Here is a 9,865-nt window from a genome sequence, read left to right on the forward strand (position 1 = left end):
CCGACCAGACAATAACTCCTAACCTAACGATCATGTCCGGTCACCTTATCCCCTCCCCCGCCCACCCCCCCCCCCAAACACGCACACACACATAAACCCTCCCAACGATATTGGTAAAAAGTACTTGGATCTTTTGATGATTAATCTAAACACTGTCGGTAAACTTTACCAAAAATTAATACGCACCGTTTTCACCGGAGTCGTCACAGCATAGAATTCAATGAGCTTCCATAGAGTAAAATCAGACTGATAAACAAATGGCAATCCCTCCCAGGATTGTCACGACATACATAAACATTAGCCGATTACCATATCGTAACCAGTTGTCTTTGTAATATGCATGACAACAAGCAAAGTGCAATATAAAAACGAAGCATAGGCGGACGCTGCTACTACAACGTCTTCGTCGGTCGCCAGTGGTGTAAGAAAAGAATTGCAGCATAAAGTATCCATCAAAAAATGTTTCTCACACAAGAAGTAACAGTTTGTTCTGCTCATAGATTACACAAGTAAGTTTTCTGTTTTCTGTTAAATATTCTCTTTATTTCAGTCTCTTCATATGATGATCGTATTCAGTGAAGATATTACAGTTTTCACCATCCATGATATGTTGGCTTTGTTATTAATTATTGTTGGTTTGGTAAATATTAAAATGATCTACTTGATCTATATTTTAGTTCTAGAATAATTGAAACAAGCATTCATCGGTACAAATACAAAATTTGTAAACTGGATAAGGGTCTAGACTAAGAAATATGGTGTTTGGTTCCAGACCGATTAGATATGACCGAATCTGCGACGGCAATTTCAGCCCGAGGCCACACTTTGGTCATAATTATATGCAGCCTGGACTAAGGAATATGAGCTGTCACTTTATTCAATATATGGAACGGTATAGACCGGTTAGCACGGGGTTGGCACCTTAGCCACGATGACATTTCACTGTTCGCGGTTTCCCCGCCGATGGTGTAAACATAATATATAAACCTTAAATTCTACATATGCACCCGGGTCTGTAGGTTTCGGTGGGAGGGAGATGCGGGGGGGGGGGGGGCAGGCGAGGGCCGGGTTCATTCGAGTTTTTGAGAATGTGTCAGTTCTTTACTCTAAATGGAGCTTCCAGTTTATAGAAATGAAATTACATATTGCTTTAATAAATTGCCACGATTTACACCATCCTCATCTAAGCCAATATCAGAACAGGGCTGAACTATATGATGTGTTTTTTTTTTTCAATCGAAATAATTCTTAAACGAAATTAAGCGACAGGCCTGAATTTGATCGTCGCATCTCATAAAGGTTGCTCAGCAGGACTATATGTTTTTAAGCACAAATCGAATACAATATCCAATTGGAATGCGTATCCTAGTACTTGATTGCCCTCTGACCTCCAAAGCCACTCGACGATGAGTAAGAAACATCTGACCAAAAGAAACCAGATCTTTTACGTGGGGTGTATTGAAAATAGAGTCTTCACTAAAAAGATATGTGACGTAATCAACTTCTCACGGAAATGTCGGGTACCACATCCACACCCCACTCTCCCAACCCCACAACCCCCGCCCGACTCTCCCAACCCCACAACCCCCACCTCACTCTCCCAACCCCACAAGCCCCACCCGACTCTCCCAACCCCTCACTATACACTCTCACATCCGTCCCGTGCAACAGGACCGCGACCATTGGGAATATACAGTATAAATACCAAAACTTGTATTTTCACGATTACGAATTTTGGTTAAAGATGTATATATCTATACAGTATCTTGCCCAAAGAACTGTTTGATTTTTATTCTATGAGCTTCATAATATTTTTCTCATGAATTTTCTCTCGTGTTAATAATTACTATTTTTACAAGAAATGTTAAAGACAAAAACGGTATACATTATACTTCTGACTGTGTATGGAAATATTCTATTGTGATTTAGCGGTAATCTGTCCGACGAAGAAAATAAGAAGATATTTGGTCGATGCAACAATGTCCATGAACACAATTATAAAGGTATGTCTTTACGTGTCTTTTTATGTCTTTTTAAGTTTTAAGTCATCTGGTGTTCGGTATTTCGAGACGGGGGGGGGGGGGGGTGCAGTGTGGTTGGGGATGGTAGATGAGGGTCTCGCCAGGGGTAACTTTATTATGTAATTTATAGCTGTTTAAAGTAGATATATGCACTTAATTATTCTCACCATAGGATATTAAGTATATAATGTCTCACCAGATATTTGAACATGCATGTTGAGCAAAAAAAGCAAAGGAAAAGAGAGGTAGTTTGCACTCCGACTTTTTTTTTCAAGTCTTCGAGTTTCCACTTGAGAAAAAAAAAAGTTAAAAGAGATTCTTATTAAATAGTACGACTTTTTTGCGCCGAAATAGTCGAAAGTTTGAACCACAAAAGTCGAACTATTGAGAAAATAGTTCAAATGTGAGGATAGAAAGCTGACATTATTGAGTCGATTAAGTTGATACTTATGTCCGATCTGGACCACTGATGAATCTGCAAAGCAAACTTTCTCTGAAACGGGGCCCCAAACCACATCGCCCCCCCCCCCCCACTCCACTTCACTTTTGATAGCTTCCTACTCTAAAGTCCCTAACAAAGCTGCCCTATTATACCTATAAACATAAAATACATACATAGGCCTACATAGATATAATTTATATGTATGTATTATATGTTTATATGTATGTATGTATTTTGGTATATAGGTATATATATATATTTATCTTTATATCTTTATAGACCCAATTATCCACACGAATTATCCACGAAAATATCTAGGAAGTTGTTTCTTTATTCCTGAAGCCATATTTGTGTTATTTTAGACTAAAGAAAAATCATAATATGAATGACAACCAGCAACTGTGAGCCTTTCCTTTCTAATTAGGTATACACCGTGTTGACACGTATATAACCAGCATATGCTTCAGTCGTTTGCATGAACGACTTTCAAATATATACAGCAGTGGCTGGTTTTCTAGTAAGCTTCATGCCTTGTGTGCTGCTTTACCATGCAAACTACAGCTTTTTTATCTCCTAGGTATAGGCTACTGCTGCAATGAATAGCCATCAAGTTGGGACAATTTTCTACTGCTTATACAACTATTTCCTTCTATGTCATGCTTCAAGCGTTCCGTGCTAACAGTATAAAACGTTCCTACCCGTTATCCAATTATACTCACAAGATCTTAAAACTGCTCAGTACGAGTGCTTTGCAATGAGACATGAAACGCATTACATACACACACGCGCGCACATACATGTTTGTATTACATTCAGACTGAGGACCCCATTTTATTTTCCATTGTTCAAATCCACGTACCCTAACCTTAACAATACCCCATACAATAGAATTCTTCCGATGATGCGGTAATTCTTTAGAAATCACAACCGAGGACCTGAAATTCTTTTGTTCAAGTCCTCAGTCAGAATACAAAACAAACGCACACGCATTTTGACGACTTGTTGTATCTCGGCAAAACGTCAGTTTTCAAAATTTTGTCATTTTGACGACTTGTTGTATCTCGGCAAAACGTTAATTTTCAATATATTTGTCATTTTGACGACTTGTTTTTATCTCGACAAAAACGTCATTTTTCTGAATTTTGTCATTTTGACGAGTTTGTTTCTCTTTCATCACCATGTCCCTTCTACGCTTCCGTAGGGAATACTGTATAACTACTATACAGTCACACTATTGGTAAAGAAAACAACTCTGTGTCAAGTTGTCGTAGTTGTGCAATACTTATTTTGCGTACTTGTCAAACCGTTACGTGGCTTAATAATATGAATCTAAAATGGCAATTTCATAACGTAAGAGTTGCTGGTGGTGTTGTACATAGCAACACCACCAGCTAATATCGCTAAGCAATACAATAGTACATAACATATATTGATACCTTCTTGCATTTTATTAAAACAATATCATAAGTCAGTATACTCATCAAATATTAGAACTTTTCTGATATTTAGAAAATATTAACAAATATTAGAATGCCCAAATAAGTTAGAGTAACCCGTGTGCATGTGGTTATCAAATTTAGTACCGTAATGAAAGACAAAGAGCTTACTGAATTTAGACTGTTTAATCATTTCAAATGGTATATATTTTACTATAATACCCCATTCTATATATTCTACTTTTTACAGTTACAGTGACTATACAAGGAGAGGTAAGAATGTTTGTTTTGATTTTGTTTAACCATGCTCTACAAATACCGTTAACAGGTTTTTAATATATTTAATTTCCTCTATATTAAATATGATAGAATATATCATCGGTTTAACAATAGCTAAACTTACTTTTATGGAACGCCAAAAGTCACTCAAATCATACACATTTTTACATTCATGTCACTGACATCGCCATCTTTAACAACATCGTCATCTGTATCGTCTTTATCGTCATCTGTTTCGTCATCTTCTTCGCCATCTTCATCATCGTCATCGCCATCGCTGTTCTGCTACTGCCATACGTTATTTTCATCACATGTTATGAGACTTTTTGGCGTTCCATACCACGAGAGATCAAACCTGGAACTCAGTATTGGAAGTAGCAATATATGAAGATCGAAGACTGTAGCCCACATTAATAAACAAGTTGCTTCGTTAGGTGATCGTTACTCATAGTTTTACGTAGTGAGGCTGATCCCTACCCATAATGTTACATATTGTGGTTGATTCCTACCCATAATGTTACATCATGTATGTGTGATCCTTTTACCCGTAGTGTTACATAGAGTGGGTGATCCCTACCCATAGGGTTACATAGTGTGGTTGATTCCTACCCATAATGTTACATCTTGTATGTGTGATCCTTTTACCCGTAGTGTTACATAGAGTGGGTGGGTGATCCCTACCCATAGTGTTACATAGTGTGTTGATTCCTACCCATAATGTTACATCTTGTATGTGTGATCCCTATATACCTGTAGTGTTACATAGAGTGGGTGGGTGATCCTTACCCATAATGTTACATATTGTGGATGATTCCTACCCATAATGTTACATCTTGTATGTGTGATCCCTATACCCGTAGTGTTAAATAGTGTGGGGAATCCCCACCCATAATGTTACATATTGTGGATGATTCCTACCCACAATGTTACATCATGTATGTGTGATCCCTATACCCGTAGTGTTAAATAGTGTAGGGGATCTCTACCCATGGTTTTACATAGTGTGGTTGATTCCTACCCATAATGTAGCATCATGTATGTGTGATCCATATACCCGTGATGTTACATAGTGTGGATGATCCCTAAACCCGTGATGTTACATAGTTTGGCTGATCCCTACCTTCATATTTTAGGTATATGTATCTTGTGGTACGCTGGCATACAAAATATGTCAATGTTTCTCACCTGTGCGACAACATCAGGTGATTTTTAACATTCAGTGCTAAACGAAACACACTGCACAAGCACACACACTACAACGACAAAGTAAAATTTGCCAAGCAAAATTGAATTGAAATTATAAAGTAATTTCTATTATTTACCTACTTTACAGCCTGATCATGTCACCGGCATGTTCTGCAGCGTGGTGGCTCTGGAGGAAGCTGTGAAAGTGAGTACCATTAATATAACACGATTTAGCTACAGTGACCCAAACACATAATGCGATTTGTGGGGGGGGGGGGGGGGGGTTCGTTGAAGAGTCAGAACATGCCGCCGGTGACGTCACCACGCTCGCATGACAACCGTGAATATGAAAATTATTGCAAGACCAGGCCACGCCGCCACCCCGGTATATCGAGTCTTGAGATTACAATCTGTAATGAAACCCTTAATGAAATTGATGGATTGAAGAATATATTTAACTGGTTTTATTATCTTGAATAATCCTTGGAAAGGGTGAACCAATTTAACCAAATTGAATAAAAAATCTTCTTCGGGGTCAACCGTAAGTTGTGCGAGACTTCAATAGTTGCTAGAATATATAAGAACGTTTAACAGCTGTCAGTATGATTTTACATATAAACCTGTTAGTATAAAGTTGCACATATCACAAGAACCAGTGACATACAGATTGTTGGTAACTTCTTTTTGATAAAAGCAGTTTTATGTAGTATAGACAAACGAAAACATGTACTTGATAGGCTGATACCGGACTTTTGTCTTCTGTGAACATATTTTATTTTGACAACACTGTTCGGTGTAAAAAGGAATAGGTGTGAATCAAGGGCGCAAGTTAGATTGTATAAGTCACCTTGATGTTCAAAATTTTGAAGCTATGAATTTGCATATATGTTGAAATCAGGGTGTTATACGTTTTTGTACATGTTTACGTGTTTACTTATATTTATATAGTATGTGTATATGGACATGTAAATAAAATACCATTAATTCTGTTTTCTTCATCATCAGAAAACCGTGAAACCGATGGACCATCAACATGTAGACAAAGATATTCAATGGTTTAAGGATCGCGTCTGTACCATGGAAAACATCGCGATTTATCTTTGGGAGAATCTTAAGAAGAACTTGACAGAGCCTGACCAGTTGTATGAAGTGAAAGTTGCTGAAAGGGAAACCGTGAGCGTCATTTACAGAGGAAATTAAGTTAAGCATGCTTGCAGACCTATACAGTGTATCCTATCACACATAATCGCACTAATGCTGGAGTCAGACGAATCAAATTTGACACGTTATACATGTGAATGTGATATGTTGTAGGCCTTACTTTGTAATTGTACCAGCGTTGTCATCTGCCTTATGGACTTTTCTTCTGAAATATGATATGGTTTTCACAAATTATAGCAAACTCTTAAGAATGCTTACTAAACTATACATTTCAACGGCCTAGACACTTCGAAAATTGCTACACACTGAATACATGCAATGATTGACTACTACGTGGGCCTATACAGTGCTATACACTACTTGAGGCTGCTACACAATATTAGAACCTGCTTTGCACTGAGAGATGATTCTTCTCTGGAGTGTTGCAAACCTTAGACACTGCTATACACACTGCAAACTGCTACACTCTAACTACACACTGTTTACACACTAGGTAATACCAACTGCTACACACTAATATAGAGTGCTACACACTACTTCAGTCTGCTCCAAACACTATTTCAGTCTGCTGCACAACAAATACAGACTGTTGCACATTGCTACAGAATAATATATACATAATGAATGGTTATGAGTGCAATAGTGCAAATATTTCATGAGTTGAAAGATGGAATATTCCATTCAACGAGACGCAGCCGAGTTGAATGGAACAAATTACATCTTTCAACGAATGAAATATTTGCACTATTGCACGAATGGAAACCATTCATTATTTGTTTTATACAACACCTTCAAATTTGGATATAATTGGATGTAAAATGCACTCATGCAACAGATTGTTTTGAACAGACATGTTTCTCTGCTCTCTTACCATTGAAAATAGTGCTATCAAAAAATTATAACCCATAGCTCTATTTCATAGAGTGCAATAGAGCGGATTTTGCATGCAATCGACGAGCAATTGACCAATCAAATGGCCGGAATATAATTAGGTGTTGTATAACATAAACTATTGCATGCTACGCACTCTCACATGGATTCTCACACTACTGCACTTAAATACGAACTCTGCGTGCTATACGCTACTACGTGCAACTATTCACTGCTAAGCAGGTAAATTTACTATAGTGCTGCAGTTCTACGTAAGATAGAACACACTTCCCACTGATACTATACTGTAGAGTGCAACATGCTTTAGCTACTCAATATTCTAGACTGCTTCACAATACTACACACTATAATTGCACATCACAAAGAAAAATATTCCACACCATTTAGGAATATTTATCACTTGGTCGGAAGGGTCGGGACTCCAAACTACTCACTGAGTAGAATAACCATAATCAGATGGCTACGTAGAACATCATCGGACATTCTCCTTATAAGAGGAATTTTAGCATTCTGATTAAACGTTAATTTTAATTTCCTAGTTATTTATCTTTGTAGGACAGTAACGTCAATATGATACTAGAATTAGTATTATATAAAACGTCACATTATACTGCCGAGATGACGGGTTTGACGAAATGAATTAGTTCATTCATTCATTCATTTATTTTTTTCTTTACAATAAAAATACAGAGAAGTTATCTAAGTGACAAACGAATCAACAACAGAGAAAATTGTGAAAGGAAGCTCGCCAAAAAATCCAGAGGGCTTGTCTAGTAGAGCGCTACATGCATAAGTAAATAGAGAGAACAATACAAGAAATCAGTAACACTTATATCCACCCACACACCATCCCAACACGTATAACCCACCCACCCCACCCCACCACCCACAATACATAAATATACACATATACATAAATAATTGAATACAAATAAACACACGCATATATAAATATATAAGTATATGCATATACATATACATATACGTATATAACCTTATCGTTATATCACTGATTATTTAAAAGAAAAAGCATCTTATATATTATAGTATATGTAAGATACAATTATATAACACTTAATGTTGTGTTGCATAAAGTTTGTATAAAAGTGCACAATGTTAATAAAAACAAGGGTAAATAAAGTTAGCAAATTACATAAAAGATTTAAACCATTTTATGATCTCGATCCTGATAAAAGTTTATTTTACTTCATGTTAAGTACATGACTTTCTCTTCTATGAAATCGCTGAAGCCATAAATGGTAACGGCATGAAAATATACAGGTACTGTGTTAGATGTGCCATACATATATTGTTCTATTGGTAGGTAGGACAAGCACGTTGAAAAACATAAACTTTTATAAATAGCGAATTCGGAACGTGAGCAAGTAGATGACTGAATGCGGTGGCACACCTTTTGCAGAAATTCCAACTTCCCAAAAGCAACACGAGTGTTAAATTATATGCAAGAATAGATGTGTCGAAGATAGGAAATGTTGTAAGAGGCTGACCGTGTGGTATTTGTGGAAGTGTTCAAATGAATGACCATCATAAAAACTAGTAAAATGACCTTTAAAAGGATTTCTGCTGACAAACATTGTAAAACTTATAGTGAAGAAAAAAATAGTACACAGTTTGTTGAAAACCACATTTCAATATCTTGCCCCTAACTTGAGATATAGTTGATTGAATGTAACCTATTTTGACTGGATAAACCTTCAACTACTCCAGGAAGTATAGGATTACAGTATAGGGGGTCTGTGATGTCATCTGGGCAAATAATTTTTAGAAGCTTTAATTAGACTATTCTCATCTTCTTGTTGATTTATCCTTGAAACCTGATACATTTGGAATGTTTGCATAGCTTACAAAGTTCTATGTACTTAGAATTTCATCAAAATTTAACTGTTCTGTAGAAATTTTCTTTTTGTTTGTGAAAGAACTGATTGACAAATTATGCAGAAAAACAAAGACATAATCAGCTGATTTGCCCTGATGACATCATCCATTCTGCTATTGCCAGAAGTATTTAAAAAATATCCTCAAATTTGAACGTTCTAACATTCAAGATACAAAATGCTGCGAGGATGTGGTTTTCCACCAAATATTCGGAAAATGTTAAGTAAGTTTTTGCTAAGCATCAAATTAAGCCACCAGATAGTGAATCAAGCTAGTGCAAACATCTAAGCAATATAACAGTATGTGACCAGGTTACTCTCCGTATACGCCATGCGCCTTCTATATATACGCCGTACAATGTAGGTTTAGAAATGCGATGCATATACTTGTACTTAATCACCTCATCTGGACTGTTAGTACTACATGCGTAGGTGAAGTTAACAGCTTATTCAAGTTCAGACGTTACAATAGCAAGGTGGATTTCACTTGTTAGGATGTGTTCATTTCGGGAAAAAATACTTCAGACTTTTTCGCGTTTACCCCCCCCCCCCCTT

The 9,865-nt window shown here is 36.8% G+C and overlaps 1 protein-coding gene across 1 annotated transcript; it reads left to right on the forward strand.

The window, feature by feature from the left end:
• The first annotated feature begins 413 nt into the window (after positions 1-413).
• LOC139978737 (6-pyruvoyl tetrahydrobiopterin synthase-like) lies at positions 414-9,837 on the forward strand. Its single transcript, XM_071989196.1, has 5 exons — positions 414-509; positions 1,930-2,003; positions 4,150-4,172; positions 5,512-5,568; positions 6,369-9,837. The coding sequence occupies exons 1-5, from the start codon at positions 460-462 to the stop codon at positions 6,561-6,563; spliced, it is 399 nt and encodes a 132-aa protein (XP_071845297.1). The 5' UTR covers positions 414-459; the 3' UTR covers positions 6,564-9,837.
• The last annotated feature ends 28 nt before the right edge of the window (positions 9,838-9,865 follow it).

This window comes from Apostichopus japonicus, chromosome 13 (assembly GCF_037975245.1).
Source record: "Apostichopus japonicus isolate 1M-3 chromosome 13, ASM3797524v1, whole genome shotgun sequence".
Lineage (NCBI taxonomy): Eukaryota > Metazoa > Echinodermata > Holothuroidea > Aspidochirotida > Stichopodidae > Apostichopus > Apostichopus japonicus.